The 24,214-nt window shown below is 43.4% G+C and overlaps 1 protein-coding gene across 2 annotated transcripts in view; it reads right to left on the bottom strand.

Annotated features, from left to right (window-relative positions):
• Nucleotides 1-24,214, bottom strand: part of GOSR1 (golgi SNAP receptor complex member 1) — a 118,013-nt gene that overhangs the window by 56,456 nt on the left and 37,343 nt on the right. For both annotated transcript variants that reach the window (XM_056559126.1, XM_056559127.1), the window contains exon 6: nt 21,309-21,383. In XM_056559126.1, coding sequence (XP_056415101.1) covers nt 21,309-21,383 — 75 coding nt within the window. The remainder of the gene's footprint in view (nt 1-21,308; nt 21,384-24,214) is intronic.

Genomic DNA, 24,214 nt, shown 5'->3' with positions numbered 1-24,214 from the left:
ATATCCGGAAGATTGAAGTCTCCCATAATGATAACTTCTCCTTTCATCGTCATTTTAGCTATTTCCTCAACCAGTAGATCATATAATTCTTTAACTTGGCCAGGTGGTCTATATATCACACCTACACAAGTTACTGTCTGATTACCAAACTGCAACGCAACCCGAACTGACTCTATGTTGGCCTCACTAACTTGTATTTGGTTAGATTTTATGCTATCCTTCACATACAGGGCCACTCCTCCTCCTCTCTTGCCTTCTCTGTCTCTTCTGTATGAAGAGTACGCAGGTATGGTTATGTCCCAGTCATTACTTTTATTAAACCATGTCTCAGTAGCAGCCACTAAATCTACACTCTCAGATGCCGTTACTGACCCAAGTTCATTGATTTTTATTATCTAAACTGTGAGCATTTGTAGATAGGACTCTGTGCTTGTCCTTTCTTAACCTCTGTGCTACTGACATGTTCTGGCATTGTTTCGGGGGGCAATTGGACTCATGGATTTTCACTCTTTTGCCCCCCTCCTAGTTTAAATACTCCTTAGCAAATTCTTGGACTTGTTCACTGAGTACATTCGTTCCTTTGAGAGAAAGATGCAAACCATCTTTTTTGTACAGTTCCTTTCTATTCAAAGTAGAGCTATTATGAGACACAAAGGCAAATCCTTGCTCTTGACACCATTTACTAAGACATAAGTGGAACTCCTTAATGCGCCTCTGCCTATCATTCTGAACATTATGCGCAGGCAGAACTTCAGAAAATTAAACAGTGGATGCAAAATCCTGTACATCGTTACAAAGTGTGATAAAAGATTCCTTCCCCTTTAAAACTTCATTGCAAGCCAGGTAATTTGTCCCTAGATGGACAGGAACATCCACGTACCCTTCCTGCTTTGCTTGCTCAACAATATTAAGAATATGTCTTCTATCTCTTCTAGCAGTAGCACCAGGGAGGCATCTCACAAAACCACTTTCCTTAAAGGGGCATTCCAGGAAAAAAAAATGTTTTTATATATCAACTGGCTCCAGAAAATTAAACAGATTTGTAAATTACTTCTATTTAAAAAATCTTAATCCTTCCAATAGTTATCAGCTGCTGAAGTTGAGTTGTTCTTTTCTGTCTGGCAACAGTGCTCTCTGCTGACATCTCTGCTCGTCTCAGGAACTGCACAGAGTAGAAGAGGTTTGCTATGGGGATTTGCTTCTACTCTGGACAGTTCCCGAGACAGGGGTCATCAGAGAGCACTTAGACGGAAAAGAACAACTCAACTTCAGAAGCTCAGAAGTACTGAAAGGATTAAGATTTTTTTAATAGAAGCAATTTACAAATCTGTTTAACTTTCTGGAGTAAGTTGATTTATAAACAAAAAGTTTTTTCCTGGATAACCCCTTTAAGCTCCACACTTCTTGATTGAATCACCCAGCAACAGCTGCTTCCTTTCAGATTTCACTTTATCTTTTTTGTCCTTGGCTGCAGTCTAGCATACATTAGACATAGGAATCGATGGTTCCTCACCCACTGTGCTTGAGCCAATATCCATGTTGCCCTTACATTCTGAAAGTGCTGCAAATGAATTATGGAGAACCACAGAGTGTGGGACATGTTTTCTATCCGAAACTCTAAGTCTTCCAGAACATACAGTAACCCATCAGCCATTTCTAGGGGTCCTCTGTGGCAGTGGCATTGCAGCAGTCCCAGTCTTAGTTTGTTTTACAGATAATATAAACATCTCAGATTTCAAAAATGCAATTTCCTGCTGCAGTAGGGAGAACTGTCTACAGATCTGACAGCATCCAAACATCCAAAGAGTGGAACATGAAATAAATGCACAACAATTCCTGCACTGAACCAAGTTTGCCATTTTAAAGAGGAGAAAATTTAACCCCTTCAGGACGGAGCCCATTTTGGCCTTAAGGACCGGAGCGTTTTTTGCACATCTGACCACTGTCACTTTAAACTTTAATAACTTTGGAATGCTTTTAGTTATCATTCTGATTCCGAGATTGTTTTTTCGTGACATATTCTACTTTAACATAGTGGTAAATTTTTGTCGATACTTGCATCCTTTTTTGGTGAAAAATCCGTAAATTTGATGAAAAATTAGAAAATTTTGCATTTTTCTAACTTTGAAGCTTTCTGCTTGTAAGGAAAATGGATATTACGAATACATTATTTTTTTTGGTTCACATATACAATATGTCTACTTTATGTTTGCATCATAAAATTGACATGTTTTTACTTTTTGAAGACACCAGAGGGCTTCAACGGTCAGCAGCAATTTTCCGATTTTTCACAAAATTTTCAAACTCAGTATTTTTCAGGGACCATTTCAGGTTTGAAGTGGATTTGAAGGGTCTTCATATTAGAAATACCCCATAAATGACCCCATTATAAAAACTACACCCCCAAAGTATTCAAAATGACATTCAGTAAGTGTTTTAACCCTTTAGGTGTTTCATACGAATAGCAGCAAAGTGAAGGAGAAAATTCACAATCTTTGTTTTTTACACTCACATGTTCTTGTAGACCCAATTTTTGAATTTTTACAAGGGGTAAAAGGAGAAAATTTTTACTTGTATTTGTAGCCCAATTTCTCTCGAGTAAGCACATACCTCATATGTCTATGTAAAGTGTTCGGCGGGAGCAGTAGAGGGCTCAGAAGCGAAGGAGCGACAAGGGGATTTTGGAGAGTACGTTTTTCTGAAATGGTTTTTGGGGGGCATGTTGCATTTAGGAAGCCCTTATGGTGCCAGAACAGCAAAAAAAAAAAAAAAAACACATGGCATACCATTTTGGAAACTAGACCCCTCGGGGAATGTAACATGGGATAAAGTGAACCTTAATACCCCACAGGTGTTTCACGACTTTTGCAAATGTAAAAAAAAAAAAAAAATGTACCTAAAATGCTTGTTTTCCCAAAAATTTTTAATTTTTAAAAAGGGTAATAGCAGAAAATACCCCTAAAAATGTGAAGCCCAATTTCTCCTGATTCAGAAAACACCCCATTATGGGGGTGAAAAGTGCTCTGCTGTCGCACTACAGGTCTCGGAAGAGAAGGAGTCACATTTGGCTTTTTGAAAGCAAATTTTTCTCTGGGGGCATGAGAACATTTAGAAAGCCCCTATGGTGCCAGGACAGCAAAAAAAAAAAAACACATGGCATATCATTTTGGAAACTAGACCCCTCAGGGAACGTAACAAGGGGTTAAGTGAACCTTTATACCCCACAGGTGTTTCACGACTTTTGCATATGTAAAAAAAAAAAATTTTTTTTTTACCTAAAATGCTTGTTTTCCCCAAAATTTTACATTTTTAAAAAGGGTAAAAGCAGAAAATACCCCCCAAAATTTGTAACACAATTTCTCCCGAGTACGGCGATACCCCATATGTGACCCTAAACTGTTGCCTTGAAATACGACAGGGCTCAAAAGTGAGAGCACAATGCGCATTTGAGGCCTAAATTAGGGACTTGCATAGGGGTGGAAATAGGGGAATTCTACGCCAGTGATTCCCAAAAAGGATGCCTCCAGCTGTTGCAAAACTCCCAGCATGCCTGGACAGTCAACGGCTGTCCGACAATACTGGGAGTTGTTTTGCAACAGCTGGAGGCTCCGTTCTGGAAACAGTGGCGTACGACGTTTTTCATTTTTATTGGGGAGGGGAGGGGGGTTGTATAGGGGTATGTGTATATGTAGTGTTTTTACTTTTTATTTTATTTTTTGTGGTAGTGTAGTGTTTTTAGGGTACAGTCACACGGTCGGGGGTTCACAGTAGTTTCTCGCTGGCAGTTTGAGCTGCAGCAGAAAGTTTGCGGCAGCTCAAACTTGCAGCCAGATACTTACTGTAATCCTCCGCCCATGTGAGTGTACCCTGTACGTTCACATGGGGGGGGGACATCCAGCTGTTGCATAACTACAACTCCCAGCATGCCCGTTGGCTGTCGGTGACTGCTGAGAGTTGTAGTTTTGCAACAACTGTAGGCACACTGGTTATGTATCACTGAGTTTGTGACCTAACTCAGTGTTTCACAACCAGTGTGCCTCCAGCTGTTGCAAAACTACAACTCCCAGCATGTACGGTGCATGGTGTACGGTGACTGCTGAGAGTTGTAGTTTGCAACAGCTGGAGGCACACCGGTCGTGAAACACTGAGTTAGGTAAAAAAAAACTCTGAGTTTCACAACCAGTGTGCCTTCAGCTGTTGAAAAACTACAACTCTCAGCAGTCACCGACAGCCAACGGGCATGCTGGGAGTTGTAGTTATGCAACCAGCAGATGCACCACTACAACTCCCAGCATGCACTTTAGCTGTTTGTGCAAGCTGGGAGTTGTAGTTATACAACAGCTGAAGGTACACTTTTCCATAGAAAGAATGTGCCTCCAGCTGTTGCAAAACCATAAGTCCCAGCATGCCCATAAGGGAATGCTGGGAGTTGTGGTGGTCTGCCTCCTGCTGTTGCATAACTACAGCTCCCAGCATGCCCTTTTTGCATGCTGGGAGCTGTTGCTAAGCAACAGCAGGAGGCTGTCACTCACCTCCAACGATTCAGCCGCATGAGGTCGGTCCCGCCGCCGCCGCTGCTCCTGGGGCCCCGATCCCAACATTGACGCCGGGGATCGGGGTCCCCAGCACCCGAGGTGCATGTCCCGCACCTCCTCACGTCCTCCGGAAGAGGGGCGAAGCGGGTGCGGGAGTGACACCCGCAGCAGGCGCCCTGATTGGTCGGCCGGTAATCCGGCCGACGAATCAGGGCGATCGTGAGGTGGCACCAGTGCCACCTCACCCCTGCAGGCTCTGGCTGTTCGGGGCCGTCAGAGACGGCCCCGAACAGCCAGTAATTCCGGGTCACCGGGTCACTGGAGACCCGATTGACCCGGAATCGCCGCAGATCGCTGGACTGAATTGTCCAGCGATCTGCGGCGATCGCCGACATGGGGGGACATAATGACCCCCCCTGGGCGATATGCCGGGATGCCTGCTGAACGATTTCAGCAGGCATCCGGCCCCGGTCCCCAACCGGCTAGCGGTGGGGGCCGGAATTCCCACGGGCGTATGGATACGCCCTCGGTCCTTAAGGACTCGGGATGCAGGGCGTATCCATACGCCCTATGTCCTGAAGAGGTTAAAGCAAACAATTCTTATTTATTTATTTTTTTTAAGTTTGTATCCACATCCAGCCTACCTCCTCCAATATCTCTCCAATGCACTTAAAATAGCAGTACATTGAATATGCAGCTAATGAATTAGGCCAGCTAATGAGTCAATGCCTATATATACTCACTCCCTCATAAGCTCCTCCCCCAACAACAAATGTAGCACCTTAATGAGCTATGCTCATTAGCAAACGCACAATAGCAAACGCCTGAACAAATTCCTTACCTGTTCTCAAGCAGCGGTCAGCAAAAACACAGATGTTGCAGTTGAAAACTCCAAGTCAGTCTCCTGCAATATCTCTCCAATGCACTTAAAATAGCAGCACTTTGAATATGCAGCTAATGAATTAGGATAGCTAATGAGTCTTTGCCTATATATACACACACTCCCTCACAAGCTCCTCCCCCAACAACAAATGCAACGCTTTAATGAGTCATGCTCATTAGCAAATCATTAACAACGCCAAGAGTGGGGAAGGGGTGATACCAAAAAATGCAACAACAAACCCCAGTCACCAAGGTGACGGGGTATAGAACCCCTATTAACTAATAATCCCCCTCCTATAGAATTTTAGGTGTGTTAAAACATAATTTTTATTAATGCTCATTAAAAGGTCCAGAAAATGTATTAAAATAACCAGCACGGCCCCTATAATATCAATTTAACTCTCCTAGATGGAGTTGTATTGTGTATGAACGTCTGCAGTATGTCTTATTGGGGACCATATAACGTTATTAAAACCACACAAGCTATGTCTCTCCTACATGTTTCGTGGTACAAACCTCCTCAGGGGCTATGAGACATACTGAGGACATGGTTGGTACCACGAAACATGTAGGGGACACAGATTGTCTGGTTTTAATAACAGCATATGGTCCCCAATAAGACATACTGCAGACGTTCATACAAAATACTACTCCATCTAGGAGAGTTAAATTGATATTATAGGGACCTTGCTGGTTATTTTAATACATTTTCTGGACCTTTTAATGAGCATTAATAAAAGTGATGTTTTAACAGACCTAAAATTGTATAGGAGGGGGATTATTAGTTAATAGGGGTTCTATACCCCGTCACCTTGGTGACTGGGGTTTGGTGTTGCATGCTCATTAGCAAACGCACAATAGCACAATTCCTTACACGTTCTCAAGCAGCGGTCAACAAAAACACAGATGTTGCAGTTCAAAACTCCAAGTCAGTCTCCTGCAATATCTCTCCAATGCACTTAAAATAGCAGCACTTTGAATATGCAGCTAATGAAAGCTGTTAAGACTGCTTGTGAGTATGCAAGTACCAATCTTCACTGCTTTAGACATAAAAGGTAAGATCATCTATCTAACTGCCGGGAAAGTTACTGGGGACTACATTTATGGCTAACATGCCAGAAGGGAAGGAAACGGACTATGGGGGGGATTTATCAAGACATTTAGAAAGCTTTTTAAATGGCTTTTTTTCTCTATGTTTGTTGCACAAATTGTCTCACATTGGGTCTGTGCGACTTTTTGTGTGACAATTACTTTAGAAACGTTTCCATGATTTTTATCCAATTAGAGCACTCTGTGCAGTGATCACTGATATACTAAGTGCGACTGTTTGCCGAATATCGCAAAATTGTTGCACGATCCCAGAAATAGACGGTTTCTCAGGTCAATTTAGCCCTGCCCTACATTTTCTGTGCGACTTTTGAGGCAGGGTGTATGCGACTTTTCTCACAAAAGTCGCACGTCTAAACAGAATCTGCGTCTTTTTTAGAAGTTGCATCAGCGAAATTTATCTAAACTTGTGCGCTGTTTGATAAATTTGGCACAAGTTCGCAACTATCGCTGCAACTTTTGTGTTCTAAAATAGCTATTTGGGGCAAGGGGATGTCAGAGTGCATGTAAGGCTTTACACTGTTGATCGCACACAGCAGTGTGACGGACGTCGGGGGAGCCCGGGCAAATATCGGGAAAAAATGACTGCTTGTGCCGTCTTTTTCTCCCGCTATTCCTGTCAAAAAACAACAGCGCCCAACAGCCTCCCATAATAGTAAATGGGAGCCGTCAGGACCCGTTGTTGCCTGTTGCTCCCTGTCATGAGAACGGCCATTAAAGTAAAAAAAAGAGAGAGACTTTAACGGTCATTCTTGACAGGCAGCAATGGCAGTGTGAAATTTGGAAATTTAACTCCTTAAGGACCAGGCCCATTTTGGCCTTAAGCACCAGGCCGTTTTTTCCTCCTTACCTTCTAAAAATCATAACTCTTTTATAATTCCATTCACAGACCCATATGAGGGTTTGTTTTTTGCGTCATCAATTTTACTTTGTAATGACATCACTCATTTTACCATAAAATGTACGGTGCAACAAAAAAAAAAAAACTTTTGTGGGGAAATTGAAAAGAAAACCGCAATTTATGAAGTTTTGTTTTCACGCTGTACACTTTATGTTAACCCCTTAAGGACTCAGCCCATTTTGGCCTTAAGGACTCAGACAATTTAATTTTTACGTTTTCATTTTTTCCTCCTCGCCTTCTAAAAATCATAACTCTTTTATATTTTCATCCACAGACTAGTATGAGGGCTTGTTTTTTGCGCGACCAGTTGTCCTTTGTAATGACATCACTCATTATATCATAAAATGTATGGCGCAACCAAAAAACACTATTTTTGTGGGAAAATTAAAACGAAAAACGCAATTTTGCTAATTTTGGAAGGTTTCGTTTTCACGCCGTACAATTTATGGTAAAAATGACGTGTGTTCTTTATTCTGAGGGTCAATACGATTAAAATGATACCCATTATTATATACTTTTCTATTATTGTTGCGCTTAAAAAAAATCACAAACTTTTTAACCAAATTAGTACGTTTATAATCCCTTTATTTTGATGGCCTCTAACTTTTTTATTTTTCCGTATAAGCGGCGGTATGGGGGCTCATTTTTTGCGCCATGATCTGTACTTTTTTTTGATACCACATTTGCATGTAAAAAACTTAATAAATTATTTATAATTTTTTTTTTAATAAAATGTAATAAAAAAGTAGGAATTTTGGACTTTTTTTTTTCCGTTCACCGTACGGGATCATTAACATTTTATTTTAATAGTTCGGACATTTACGCACGCGCTGATACCAAATATGTCTATAAAAAAAATGTTTTACGCTTTTTGGGGGTAAAATAGGAAAAACCGGACGTTTTACTTTTTTATTGGGGGAGGGGATTTTTCACTTTTTTTTACTTTTACTTTTACATTTTTTTTTACACTTGAATAGTCCCCATAGGGGACTATTCATAGCAATACCATGATTGCTAATACTGATCTGTTCTATGTATAGGACATAGAACAGATCAGTGTTATCGGTCATCTCCTGCTCTGGTCTGCTCGATCACAGACCAGAGCAGGAGACGCCGGGAGCCGGACGGAGGAAGGAGAGGGGACCTCCGTGCGGCATTATGAATGATCGGATCCCCGCAGCAGCTCTGCGGGCGATCCGATCATTCATTCAAATCGCGCACTGCCGCAGATGCCGGGATCTGTATTGATCCCGGCACCTGAGGGGTTAATGGCAGACGCTCGCGAGATCGCGGGCGTCGGCCATTGCCGGCGGGTCCCTGGCTGCGATCAGCAGCCGGGATCAGCCGCGCATTACACGGGCATCGCTCCGATGCCCGCGGTTATGCACAGGACGTAAATGTACGCCCTGGTGCGTTAAGTACCACCTCACCAGGACGTACATTTACGTCCTGCGTCCTTAAGGGGTTAAACCACACTAATACTGTTCAGTGCTATGCGTAATGTTATAGGTCATCTTCTGCTCTGGTCTGCTCGATCTCAGACCAGAGCTAAAGACCCCAGGAGACGGCGGGAGGCAGGTGAGGGACCTCCGGCAGCCATGCTGGATGATCGGATCTGTATTGATCACAGCATCTGAGGGCTTAATGGCGGACAATTACTGGCGGGTCCCTGGCTGCTGATGGCCGGTCCAATGCTCGCGGTCAACAAGGAGTGTAAATGTATGTCATGGTGTGTTAAGTACCACGGCACCATGACGTACATTTACGTCCACTATCGTTAAGGGGTTAAGAAAGAAAGGGCTCTGTTACTTGCATCAGTAAAAGAGCACTGATCTTGGCGATTCAGCCACTGTCAAAAGCAATCTGACATGGACTTAATAAACTTAAATTGTTTTCACTGTATATCATTCGCTCATATGCAACTAGCACTTTATTCCTCGTACTTAAGTAAATTTTAAAGTGTCAGCTCTGGAAACTACACAATCTCTAAAGCCAACAGGATTTAGGTCGTGTGATCATTTTTCTTCATTAGGAATGGTTCTCCTATATAAATCATGCATATTGGCTTGTCAGTTTATAAGGAGAATGTATTAGGGGAATGCTGGAAATAGACTTGGGTAATATAAAGAGACAAGCGCTTTCTGAGTTGCAGATGAGCTGTGCAAATTGTCTGATTTGTCATTGAAGCTGAAACACAGCAGTAGGGAAAGTGGATTGAAACTGCATGTATAGCCTGAACTAATAGGGGACTTGTCAGTGCGTCAAGAAAATTGGGAATAGAGTGAATATAAGATAATACAGTCAGTAGAATTTCCCAGGATGAGTAGCAGTGACATTTACTTTATATTTATATTGTAAGTGATATGATATGAATTAACATCTACTGATCGCAAATGGAAGATAACTAAGGGCAAAAGTAAAACTATTTTGTGTTCCTGATAAGGGAACATTCACATCATGATTTCCCCTTATGTTCAGGGTATATGCCAGCTTCGTGTCTCGTATACTGTGGCATTCTGGCAGTGACTCCTATCTCTTTTATGGTCCAAACTTGTAATTTACTACATGTGGGCATTTATTGAGTGGGACTTAAAAGTGCAGCAGACTGTGTTGAGTCCAGCAAGATCAACATATAACATAGTAACTAGATGATTACATTTGTATTATTAATGTGCTAGTACACCACACACACACACACACACACACACACACACACACACACCGGTATACATCGGCATGCCTTTTTTTGACAGGATTCCGACATATACCCGGAATGTAAGGGAAATCGTGAAGTGAATGCCTCCTATGGGTATGTGCTTTTTTTCAGGCTGAATCTGATACATACTCTTTCTCTAATTCAGTCTGAATCTGACTCCTAATGGTATTAATAGGATTTCAGCAACCACGTTAACACATTTGAGCATGTAAATTTCTGATGCTAATCCAAATTTTCGAGGACTTGTCAATTCTTAATTCTTAAGGCAGAAGCAGTATAGAAAGAACCCATTGAACTCAATAGAACGTTGGATTTCTGCTCTAAATTGTCTGCTTTTGTCCCAAATTCCACTCCAAATTCTATTTAATTTTGCTTCAATTTAGCATGGAACAGAAAGAGGAATTCTTTTGTCATCATTTTCTTCTGTATAAACAAGGCCTTAGGTGTAATCTTGGTGTATTCTAGAAGCTCAGAGGAGGTAGAGGCAAAATGTAATGAACAAGTGGAGCAATAGAAAAGAAGAAACTCACGAAGACCCGGTCTAAGTTGCGGTGCAAGGTATTCTTTATTCAGGTGCGGGCAAAACCAAGCTGGACGCCAGGAACGCCGGTGTTACAGGTAAGCTTTCACGCCACTGACTGGGCGCTTCTTCAGACCACACCTCTTCTGACACCTGACCCAGGTATATACACCTTTATGGTCACGTGACGGAAGGGGGTGTTAACATAGATAGTTAAAAACAAAACCGGTACACAGACATGCTAAAAACAATACAAAACCACTATGCAAAATATTAAATGAACACGCTCATATCTAGCCTGTCATTCAGACCAAGGCTACCTTGGGCGTCGGTCCTTAAAATCCAACATCCTTCTTTTTGAAGGACGAGCCTCTTGATGTTCGCCCCAGCTGCAGGGTAGATTCTTTCAATGCCAAAGAATTTCATGGCCGTGATGTCACTATTGTGGTAATCACGCATATGTGCAATCAGTCGGGGCGATCCTTTGCCCATCCTGATTGAATTGGCATGTTCTCTAAAACGTACATTTATTGCACGGGTAGTGCAACCAATGTAGAATCTATTGCAGCTGCAGCGTACACAATAGACAACGTTCTTCGTTCTGCAACATATGAAGTCCCTGCAAATGATCTCTACACCTCCCATATTAATGTATTTATCCGAGCAAAAAAAACTACACCAATTGCAGCTGCCGCAACAAAAATTCCCTTTTGGCCTTTCTGCATTTAACCAATTTAGTACTGGGGGAATTACTTTTAAGGGCGCTACTTACGATTATATTGCTAAGATTCCTACATTTTTTTAAGGTAATAAGTGGGGGATTTTTAGTGAACTCCTGCAGGTCAGGATCATTTTGTATTAGTCCCCAGTTTTCTTTAATAGCTTTTTTAATTTTATGGGCTACCGGGCTGTAGGTGAAAGCGAAACTTCGCTTCCGCCCTAAACAATGAGAATGACATGAATTTAAGATTCACGTGGAAGGTAGGGGATCCCGATCTAGAGTTCCTTGACGTCAAAGTCAGCATTAAGGACGGCGGGGTCACCACCCAGGGGTACCGCAAACCCACAGCCTGCAACACGCTGCTCCACTTTGGAAGTTACCACCCGGAGCATGTGAAAAGGGCTGTCCCCTATGGACAGTTCCTGCGACTAAAGAGGATAAATACCCGGGTGGAGGACTTCGAGAGGCAGGCCAGCGATTTGCATGCGAGGCTCCTTAGCAGGGGCTACCCCAATAAGGTATTAAATATGGCCTTGGCTAAGGCCAGAACAATACCAAGAGAGACACTACTTAAAGGAAAAAAGTCATCTCCACATACAGTAAAAAATCGAAATCGGTTCTCCTTCGCTTTCACCTACAGCCCGGTAGCCCATAAAATTAAAAAAGCTATTAAAGAAAACTGGGGACTTCTACAAAATGATACTGACCTGCAGGAGTTCACTAAAAATCCCCCACTTATTACCTTAAAAAAAATGTAGGAATCTTAGCAATATAATCGTAAGTAGCGCCCTTAAAAGTAATTCCCCCAGTACTAACTGGTTAAATGCAGAAAGGCCAAAAGGGAATTTTTGTTGCGGCAGCTGCAATTGGTGTAGGTTTTTTGCTCAGATAAATACATTAATGTGGGAGGTGTAGACATCATTTGCAGGGACTTCATATGTTGCAGAACGAAGAACGTTGTCTATTGTGTACGCTGCAGCTGCAATAGATTCTACATTGGTTGCACTACCTGTGCAATAAATGTACGTTTTAGAGAACATGCCAATTCAATCAGGATGGGCAAAGGATCGCCACGACTGATTGCATATATGCGTGATTACCACAATAGTGACATCACGGCCATGAAATTCTTTGGCATTGAAAGAATCTACCCTGCAGCTGGGTAGAACATCAAGAGGCTCGTCCTTCAAAAAGAAGGACGTTGGATTTTAAGGACCGACGCCCAAGGTAGCCTTGGCCTGAATGATAGGCTAGATATGAGCGTGTTCATTTAACCTCTTCAGGACACAGGGCGTATGGATACGCCCTGCATTCCGAGTCCTTAAGGACCGAGGGCGTATCCATACCGCTAGCCGGTCCCCACCGCTAGCCGGTTGGGGACCGGAGCCAGATTCCTGCTGAAATCATTCAGCAGGAACCCTTGCGCATCGCCAGGGGGGTCCTGAGACCCCCCCCCCCCCCCCATGTCGGCGATCGGAGAAAATCGCATGTCAATTCAAACATGCGATTTTCTCCAATTTCGGGCTGATCGGGTCTCTGGTGACCCGATCACCAGGAAAATAGGGCTGATCGGAGCTGTCAGCAACAGCCCCGATCAGCTTAAAGGATAGGAGTGAGGTCGCAAAGCTGCGATCTCCTCCTATCCCCTGGCATTAGTCAGAACAAAGTTCTGACCAATGGCAGCGCAGGACAGGGGGTTGCCATGGCAACCCCCGTTCTGCCCGCCCCTGGATGTCGAGGAGCTCTGGGAAGAAGATGGAGGCCGTACCTGCAGGAGAAGATGCCTGGGGTCCCGGGATCTTCGCTGGAGACTGCTGGATACTTGCTCAGGTAGGGAATCGACAGTGGGAGGGGGGAATTGAAAGTGAAAGTAAAACAATCTTTACTGTGGCAACCACTAGGGGGGCCAAACTGCAACTCCCAGCATGCTGGGAGTTGTAGTTTTGCAACATCTGGAGGGTCACAGTTTGGAGACCACTGTTACAGTGGTGCCCAAACAGTAGCCCCCCAGATGTTGCCAAACTACAACTCTCAGCATGCTTCGACTGCCCAGGCATGCTGGGAGTTGTAGTTCTGTAACATCTGTCCCTTCAGATTTAGCAATTTTCATGAAATTTTCGAAAATTGCTGCTCTACTTTGAAGCACCAATTTTCAAAGAGCTAAAGTATGTCCATTTTATGATGCCAACATAAAGTGGACATATTGTATTTGTGAAGAAAAATAAAATTTATTTGGAATATCCATTTTCCTTACAAGTAGAGAGCTTCAAAGTTAGAAAAATGCAAAATTTTCAAAATTTTCATGAAATTTGAGGAATTTTCACCAAAAAAGGATGCAATTAACGCCGAAAATTTACCACCAAAATAAAGTAGAATATGTAACGAAAAAACAATCTCAGAATCAGAATATTCGGTAAAAGCATTTTCGCGTTATTAATTCGTAAAGTGACGATGGTCATAATTGCGAAAAAGGGCTCAGTCCTTAAGGTGAAAAAGGGCTGCGTCCTTAAGGGGTTAATATTTTGCATAGTGGTTTTGTATTGTTTTTAGCATGTCTGTGTACCGGTTTTGTTTTTAACTATCTATGTTAACACCCCCTTCCGTCACGTGACCATAGAGGTGTATATACCTGCGTCAGGTGTCAGAAGAGGTGTGGTCTGAAGAAGCGCCCAGTCAGTGGCGTGAAAGCTTACCTGTAACACCGGCGTTCCTGGCGTCCAGCTTGGTTTTACCAGCACCTGAATAAAGAATACCTTGCACCGCAACTGAGACCGGGTCTTCGTGAGTGCTCCCCTTATTTCTTCTTTTCCATTGCTCCACTTGTTTATTGGTTTAAGCTGTCCGGGAAGGGGTTAGAGCACCGAAGATTGGTGACTGGTGCACCGCTTGCAGTGAACCACTCTAGAGGACTGCATATATCTGCCCTCATCTTCCTATGTGCCATTGCTAGGCTGAATAAGGTAGTACCGATCGCTGTATCTATATTCTGCTGCTATGCCAAAATGTAACCTATCCCAGCCACTATGACAAAGACTGTGACAATATACAGGGCTGTAGGGCTTGTAAGTCAATCCCAACATTATTATCATGGTTATAGCCCTAAAAATTCCACACCCAGAAAAAACTCTATTCCCATTCTTACCTCAAAGAAACTACTGGGAGACATCAAGCTACTATATCTGATATACTAATGCCTAGTCAATGTAGAAAATCTACTGTGAGTTTTGCTACCATTCACTTTAATGGGTCCCTCGGCAATCTGCCACTATTGCAGATTTTCCACTGACCTATTAAAGATAAAAGAAATCTGTCATCAGTATCACCCGCACTAACCTGTCATACAGGCTTGTAGTGCTGGTGATACTGATTAAAACTACAGTATACTTACAGTGTCCTGATCTGTCCAGCCTTCCACCATTATTCAGCTTTTTCTTCATATGTAAATGAGGTCCTTGGGGCATGGGCGGAGCTACAGCCACCCCTACATCATCTTACGCCGGGCGGGCACTCCACCCGCCTCTTCCATATGCATAATCCCCCTCCCTGCTCGCGCGCCAGGTTTACCCTACAGCGCATGCGCAGCTTCACTCAGGCCTTAGTTCCGCCCATGCCCCAAGGACCTCACATATGAAGAAAAAGAGAAATAATGGTGGAACGGCTGGACGGTTCAGTATATGGTAAGTATCGTTTTGATCAGTATCACCCGCACTACAAGCCTGTATGACAGGTTAGTGCGGGTAATACTGATGATAGATTTTTTTTTTTAATGGTGACAAAACCTGCAGCAGGTTTTCTGCTGCAAGCAATGAACATGCCCTCAAAGTGTACTTGTCAATTAAAAAAACCAGTGTGAAGAGTGCCGAAGCTACTGCGCACTTCTCCCTGCTGGTTTTGCTGAACAGTTTTTCTAAATGACAGGTACACTTTAACGTTCACACGTATGCAGATTTGATGCACAGGATTTTCTGCTGCAGATCTCCATGTAAACTAAATGACTGAGCACAACTTCTAATCTGCAGTTACAAATCCTGCGCATCAAATCGGTGCAGGATCCTGTAAGTGTGAACGTACGCTAAGCCTGTTGATCTGATTAAAAAATACAACTCAATCTGCAATACTGACACCCATACAGTGACAGAAGACATTATTTTATTAACACTGCAAAATGAATATGCTATAATTATGTTATTATTGACAAGTTCCAACTAAATAATATGGCCACAGCACTTCTTCACAGGGGAGATATTAAATTAATATGTTACATTCTGAGAACAGTGTTCATAAAAAAAAATCAGCAGCCCCCATAACACCCACAGTCACATATTGTCCCTGGAAAAGTGAAAGCCATAGACCTGCATAACACTAACACCTAAAACTGACAAATTGGACAGCCTTTATTGCCTTAGCCTCCATTTACACTACCATCAGGGACATTTATTGCCTTCAGTTCCACTAGATTTCACAGAGTAAAAAAGTGCAGCTTCCAGGCAAAATAATAGACATCACAACCAAACCCATAATAGGCCAATGGGGTCTGTCAGGCACTGATGTTGTCTGTTCTTCCACAGTTCCAGCACTGCCATTGTAGTATCCATAGCAATGGAAAATAAGATGGAGCTGTCAATATAGCCTAAGGCACAGCATTGACAATATGAACATTAGGGATCGACCGATATCTCGTTTTTTTAGGGACGATAGTCGATAACTTATACCGATATTCCGGTATAAGTTATCGGCTATTTACCCCCCGCAACACCGCTGCAGATCATTGATTTAAAGCGGGCGCTTTAAATCAATGAACTGCAGTTGCTTTTGCAGTGCCATAGACCGCCGCCGCCACCCGCTACTCTCCCCCTGCCTGTCCAGGGGTCCTGAGTCCTATCACCGCCACCGCTCCCCCCACCTCCGCACCGCACCCCCCACCGCCCCATTGCCTCGCCCATCCCCGGTTTTATAATTACCTGTTCCCGGGGCCCGCAGTTCACTCTACATCTGGCTCCGGTGGCTCCTCCTGAGCTGTCACTGTGCGCACTGATTGTGACGTTGCGTCACTCGTCATTGCGCACAGCGTAAAGCAGGACGCAGCAGGAGCCAGAAGTAGCGTGGACCCCGGGTCCTGGGAACAGGTAATTCTAAAACCGGGGATGGGGGAGGCAATGGGGCCGCGGCGGTGCGGTGGGGGGTGCGACGCGGCGGGTCGGGGGGGGGGGCTGGTTTACTGTCGCGGTGCGGGCGGTGCAAGGTAATTGCCGATACCGATAATGCCCAAAATCGTGATTATCGGCCGATAATATCGGCCAAACCGATAATCGGTCGATCCCTAATGAACATAGAAACTTTGCTCATAGCAGCTTCAAGGATTCCCAGCTATATGGTTTATCAACTACTGAAACATTCTTTAGTAATGGGCTGAACAGAATTGGTTATACATTGATATAGGATTCCTTTTGATAAAGCCTACATTACCATATCTCCTACTCTAAACAAGATGGTACAAAGTAATATTGGCCCAGGCAGTGACTCAGCAAGAAAGTGCAACCACTGCTCACGATCCACTTCATCTACTTCAAATTAACAATCTACATTTGAATTACTTGGATGGTCTCAGAGCATTCCTGGCTGAATTGGAAACTGCTGAATTCATGTCTATAGGTAGTGAATGGTTGCAACGTTCTGACACATACACAGTGCCCTCTGATGGTAACAAGAGAAAACTGCAAATATTTTATATTAAAGGCATTATCCAGGCACCTGAAAAAGTTTATATTTGGCTTGGGGGTGGCATGAATAAAAAAAAAAAAGAAGATACTCACCTACCCTGCAGCTTCTGCTGTTATGTCATCCATTCTTCCTACTTCCGACACAGACCAGTCTTAGCAGTGAAGGCCTGTTCAGTCAATCATTGAGTGAGACAGGACACTGCAGCTGAGCAGACAGCAGTATATACTGTATATCACACACATACATTTGCTGAAGTATACAACAAACATACGTTCAAAGCTGCAAACGTTTTTTTTCTCATATGTATTAACACCTTAAGGACCTTGTCAATTTTTGTTCACGTACTTTCGCATGTTTTCGTCCTTGAATAGCCATAACTTTTACTTTTTCATCAGCACACCCAAATAAAGGACTAATTGTACTTTTAATGACTTCCTTCATTTTCCATAACATATGCTTCAAAACTGAAAAAAATCCTATTCATGCTGGTAATTGTGCATTCAAACTTGAACCTAATCGTTTTTATCATGTTTTACTACTTAAAAGAAAAAATTGTAAACTTTACAAAATATATCTAAAATTTTAAATTGCCATTTTTCTGCAAAACATATTTTTCCATTTAAAGGGGTATTTTGGTATTGATCAGACTTTTATCAGACTCCATTTTTTATGGGATATAATGTTATAAAAAATGCAAGGTGATTTAAACTTTTAAGATGAAAGGGGTTAAAGTATTTGTGTTAACCTTTATTAGATTTTTTACTACACTTTATTGGCCCCCTTAGGGGACTTTTATGAGGAATCATTAGATTCCTCACAAAGATCAATGCAATTCTATTGAACTGCAGTGATCTATGTGCTCTGCACTTGACTGAGAGCCTGCTGCAGACAGGCTCTATCCATTGCAGAGCCACAGACAACATGGAAGGAGGGGTAAGCCCTCTTGCTACCTCAATAGTGGCATTAACAGTGGAGCACACAGCCAGGTTTTATTTCCTTTTTGAGTTTTCCCTTTCTCCTCTCTCTTTCAAAGACATAACACGTATTTTGAGGGGGAGGATGTTTTGTTTTAATAAAGTGCTCTTTACAGTAAAAGAGACATGTAATCTTTAATCTATAAGTCAATACGATTACAATGAAGCCCATGTTTACATGCTTATCTATTATTGTACTTAATGAAAATAAAGTACCGTATATACTCGAGTATAAGCCGACCCGAGTATAAGCCGAGACCCCTAATTTCAACCCAAAATCCCAGGAAAAGTTATTGACTCGAGTATAAGCCTAGGGTGGGAAATACATCATCCCCCCCTGTCATCATCCAGACCCGTCATTAACATCCTCATCATCATCACCGCCTGTCATCATCCAGACCCTCATCATCATCACCTGTCATCATCCCCTTGTCATCATCCCACACATCCCCCCTTCATCGTCCCCTTGTCATCATCCCCACCCCCCTTCATCATCCCACACCCCCCCCCTTCATCATCCTCTTGTCATCATCCGTCCTCAGTGGTCTTCAACCTGCGGACCTCCAGAGGTTTCAAAACTACAACTCCCAGCAAGCCCGGGCAGCCATTGGCTGTCCGGGCTTGCTGGGAGTTGTAGTTTTGAAACCTCCCGAGGTCCGCAGGTTGAAGACCACTGCGGCCTTCGACATCATCCAGCCCCCTCTCACCCCCCTTTAGTTCTGTACAGTACTCACCTCCGCTCGGCGCTGGTCCGGTGCTGCAGGACTGTCCGGAGAGGAGGTGGTCCGGTGGGATAGTGGTTCCGGGCTGCTATCTTCACCGGGGAGGCCTCTTATCTGCGCTTCGGGCCCAGAATAGAGGCGTTGCCTTGACAATGACGCAGAAGTACGTTGGCAATGAACGTACCTCTGCGTCGTTGTCAAGGCAACGTGACTATTCTGGAGCCGGGCCCGAAGCGCTTAGAAGAGGCCTCCCCGGTGAAGATAGCAGCCCGGAACCACTATCCCACCGGACCACCTCCTCTCCAGACAGTCCTGCAGCACCGGACCAGCGCCGAGCGGAGGTGAGTACTGTACAGAACTAAAGGGGGGTGAGAGGGGGCTGGATGATGTCGAAGGCCGCAGTGGTCTTCAACCTGCGGACCTCCGGAGGTTTCAAAACTACAACTCCCAGCAAGCCCGGGTGTAGTTTTGAAACCTCTGGAGGTCCGCAGGTTGAAGACCACTGCGGGTGGAGAGTTCACTCGAGTATAAGCCGAGGGGGGTGTTTTCAGCACGAAAAATCGTGCTGAAAAACTCGGCTTATACTCGAGTATATACGGTATAAATATTTAAAAATATAAAAAATTGTCTTATTCGGATTGTCGTATTCTTTTTTTATTTATTCGTATACAGGGCTGTATGAGGGCTATTTTTTTTGAGCTGTGATTTATAGTTTTCATCTGTACCATTTTTGTTTTGATGCGACTTTTTGACACTTTTTATAATTTTTTTTTTCTGACATATGATGTGACCAAAAATCAGCAATTCTGGAATTTAGTTTAGATTTCAGCATTTATTTTATTTTTTTTCATAACAGTAAACTGAAAAAAATGTTTAACATAAAAATTTGATGTAAACAATAGGATATTTACTGATAACAGATTGCATTTTCTATGATTCTGTTTAAGGATTACAATACATGGGTTTGTACGATTAATGTATTTGTAGCCAACAAAATTAGGGTGAAGAGATGAATGATAAGATATTGACCACATACACAGTGGAACTTTGGGCACAGACAGGGGCCACTCTGTTTAAACCCTCAAACTGCTCACATGTGATGTGCAGACTATGGAGTGTACAGGCTGCAATGAGTGCTCTGTGCTTTCGCAGTTACTACACTATAGGTTTTTCACAGAAAATGCTATCTAGATCAATACACCTAGTTGGTACGGTTGGTATACTACAAATAACCCCTCACAAAATGTCAGCAGATTCAGACAGTGGTTAGAGCAACTTTTATTTTGGGAATGGATCTCACAAAAAATTTCATATTGTACTGACAGCCAGAAAGAGTTCGGAAATTCAGGAAGGAATTTTCTCAGTGGATCCATGCCGTTCTAAAATTAATCAGGAATCGGTGCCTTTGTACACTGCAATTTGCCACAGACAGACGCCCCATTGCATTGACACCCAGATTCTGCCAGAAAATGCCACCAGAAACCAATTGGTGGAACTTCAGACACATGAACTGTGCAGTGGACCTCCCATTGAAAACATTGAGAGGCTGCTGCAAGCAGAATCTGCACATAATTTCCTTGTAGAGATTCCACATGTACTCAGAGTGAAGAGGACAATACTGAATACTGTAAATCACTCTCTATTGTTGACGAAAGGAGCTTCATTCAGGGTCTACAGTACAGCATGTAACATAAAAATAAAATCGAGCCGTCCTCATCCAATGTCCAAAGGAGCAACTCATCCAGGCCCATGCAATACTGCACTGCAGTAATACAGGGGTTTTACCAGTCCAATGCCCAAGCTGTCTGCCCTGCATCTTTCAAGCAATCATGCATACCGCAGATCGGCAGTAGCATTGTATTTTTTGATGAGGATTAAAGTTATAACGGCCCAGGAAAGACTACTCTATAAAAATATTGTGACCTAAGCCCACTGCCATTTAGAGAACCACTGTATAATATTGTAAGTGGTTCTAAATTTAAAATCATTGAGCTGAAACCATTGAATATTCCAAAGAGCAATTTGGTGAACTATCACAGTTACGATAAAGCGTCATAACTACCACCTCAAAGCTAAAGAAAAGTCTAATAGTGTTTGTTACATCAAAATAAATGACCTCCCCTCCTACAGACACCCACCTGAAAATCAAAGAATATAACATTTTACAAATTCTATATTTAGAATATGCTGCTCCCTCAATAACAGAAAACAGCATCCAAAAAATTATAGCGATAGGGGTTTCTATAGGGTAAGTGATAAGCAACAAAGAGGCTGCACAATCTTGATGACCTATTGCTTTCAAGGAAGTCCCTATTCTTGTAATGAAGTCTATTCTTAAATTTGCTGAATGTGTGTTTTGCTATAAAGAATGAACTCCGCATGCATTGCTGCTGGATCAGCCTATTGGCTATTAGGTCTTTGTGGAGAGCAATTAGGCCAAATCTATACCGGACACATTAACTCCAAAGGTCTCAGCACTGACAGAACAGAGACAGCCATTTCATCTTACCTTCTGAGGTGCTCATGTTCTTTCAGGAACAGCTCTGTCCTCCTGTTGTTCACACCAGAGCCTGTTTTGTAAGATCTGTAAAATGTAGAAAACACTCAAGTATTTTGTTTATACAGCTCTACTAACATCCAGCCAATTGATATCATTACATGACAGAACAAGAAAAGATGGTCTCCATAAGTGTACAACCAATTCCTTTCACTCAGAAAGTTACACTTCACCTATTCATGCTGTAGTGCCAGAGGCATATTTATTGTATTGTGCCACAAAGGAAGCTACAGAAATCCTATTAGTATCAGCTAAGAAAGAAGAACTATCCAACAACTGAATTCTGAAGCCCGTAGAGACTTATCAATGAGCCGAGTAACATGCCCAACTAATGAAGTATATACAACAGGACTGGGGGAGAGAAATAAAACTGCCTGCGACAAAAATCTAGTGCAACTACAAACATCAGTGGTCGCCTACTACAGTGTTCCCCAACCGCCGGGCCGCAAACCGGTACCGGTCCGTGGATCAAAGGGTAGGGCCGCCCGAAGAACTTTAAATAATTTCACTGTAGCGGCCGAGCCCGCCCATTGTGTGACAATAGCGAATGAAAATTCGCTATTTTTACACTGATCCTCCTCCTGGCCAATCGATACCATGTCAGATACCTGCAGTGCTGCTCTCCTGTTCTCCCAATCGCATCATTGCGTCCTATGGAGGAGCATGTGACACACACGTCACTCCTCCTCCCCTTCGCAGAGTGACGTGTATGACACATGCTCCTCCATAGGATGCCATGATGAGGACAGGAGAACAGGGCAGAGGAGCGCCAGCACCCGAGGACAGCCGCAGGTGGTGAGCTGTTTACAAGAGGAGGGGGGGGGGGGGGGGGCTGCTGTCTATAAACTGTGGACCTCCAGATGCTGCAAAACTACAACTCCTAGCATGCTGTCAGTTGTAGTTTTTCAACAGCTGGAGGTCCACAGTTTGGAGACCACTGATCTAGCAGCAGAGTGAGTGCTGTCTATAAGGGGGGCCCTGCTGTCTATAAGTGGGGGGCCTGCTGTCTATAAGAGGGGGGCCTGCTGTCTATATAAGAGGGGGGGGGGGGGGCTGCTGTCTATATAAGTGTGGGGGGAGGGCTGCTATCTATATAAAACAAGCGGGCCACGGAAAAATGATCAAATGTTTGCCAGTCAGCGGCGATAAAAAGGTTGGGGAGCACTGGCCTACTAGACAGTGGAAAAGCACTCCTCTGGCAAGTAAAATCGTCCTGTTAACACAACACAGGTGAACCATGTAGTACGTACGGTTGCACTATGAAGCCATAATAGACTCCTATTGCCAGCATCACAATGCTGTGTTAGTTGGCACATAAATGTGTATAAAAAGGACCCTTGTGCCAATACAAAGTGAATGTAATGAAGGTTTTTGCATGAGACTTTTCCCCTAGAAATAGAACCAATGTTTGTACAGCAGACATGTCTACAGCTTAGGCTGCTTTCACACTATAAAAATTCATCCGTTACAAACGTCCGTTAGAAAAACCCTGATAAACGGCCGTTAAAGAATCCCATTAAAGTCTATGGGATTTTTTTGATTATCCTTAATGACCCGTTATAGTCCGTCATGAGTAAGGGCCGTTAGTTGTGACGGAAGAAATAACGGCACATGCACTAATTTTTCTTCCGTCACAAGAAACGGGTAAATTAACGGCCTTTATTTTTAACATTGAAGTCTATGGCTGATGGATAAGCCTTTATGTCATCCGTTTGCACACAGTTTATTATATCCGTTATTACTTCTGACCATGCTCAGAAGAGGTGACATCAGCAGACTCCTGCAGTGCTGAGGGTGGACTACTACTCCCATCATGGAGCAGACTTGTTTCCATGATGGGAGTAGTAATTCCCCAGCTGCAGGAGTCTGCAGACAGCTTTGGAGGCTAGCTTAGTGTTTGTACTACAACCCCCATCATGGAACATAGTCTGTTCCATGATGGGGGTTGTAGTACAGGGGTTGAGGGATTGATCGCACCGGGTTTCACTTCTGAGACCCGATGCAATCAAAAGTTATTAAGCAGGGGAGCGGGCGGCATGCTCCGCAACCCTGCGATGTATCAGTGTGTTTAACTTCCATTTTTGAATCCCCTGCGGGAAGCCCTGAATGACCGATCAGGGCTCTCAGCGAGAGATTGAAAAATGAACTTTGAGAGTAGCAGGGGCCAAAGAGCACTGTGGGGGGCAAGATATATAGTGCTGCAGAGGGGGGGGGGCAGACATATAGCCTATATATCTTGCCCCCCCCCGAGCAGCCAGCGCATTAGATATGACACCGGCCTGCGCATTAAATATATACCCCCGCAGCGCATGTATATGTGCCCTCGCAGCTCTTCTATATACACATGCCCCTACCGTCGTATGAATGAAAGATATTTCTATTAGCAGTGCATATTGCCAGCTCCCGACACTATGCGCTGCTAATAGAAATACCTTTCATTCATATAGCAGCAGGTGTATATGTATATAGAAGCACTGGGGGGGCAGATAACGCTATATGTCTGCCCCCCACAGCTCTTCTATATACATATACCCCTGCCGCCGTATGAATGAAAAGTATTTCTGTTAGTAGCACATAGTGCCGGGAGACGACTCTATGCACTGCTAATAGAAATACTTTTCATTCATATGGCGGCAGGGGTATATGTATATAGAAGAGCTGTGGGGGGCAGACATATAGCGTTATCTACCCCCCCCCCCCCCCCCCCCAGTGCTTCTACATACATATACCCCTGCTGCTATATGAATGAAAGGTATTTCTATTAGCAGCGCATAGTGCCGGGAGCCAACTCTATACGCTGCTAACAGAAATACTTTTCATACGGCGGTAGGGGCATGTGTATATAGGAGAGCTGCGAG

Source organism: Hyla sarda, chromosome 2, assembly GCF_029499605.1.
Source record: "Hyla sarda isolate aHylSar1 chromosome 2, aHylSar1.hap1, whole genome shotgun sequence".
Lineage (NCBI taxonomy): Eukaryota > Metazoa > Chordata > Amphibia > Anura > Hylidae > Hyla > Hyla sarda.
The sequence above is the reverse complement of the archived record's forward strand: the minus strand, read 5'-3'. Positions and strand labels throughout refer to the sequence as shown.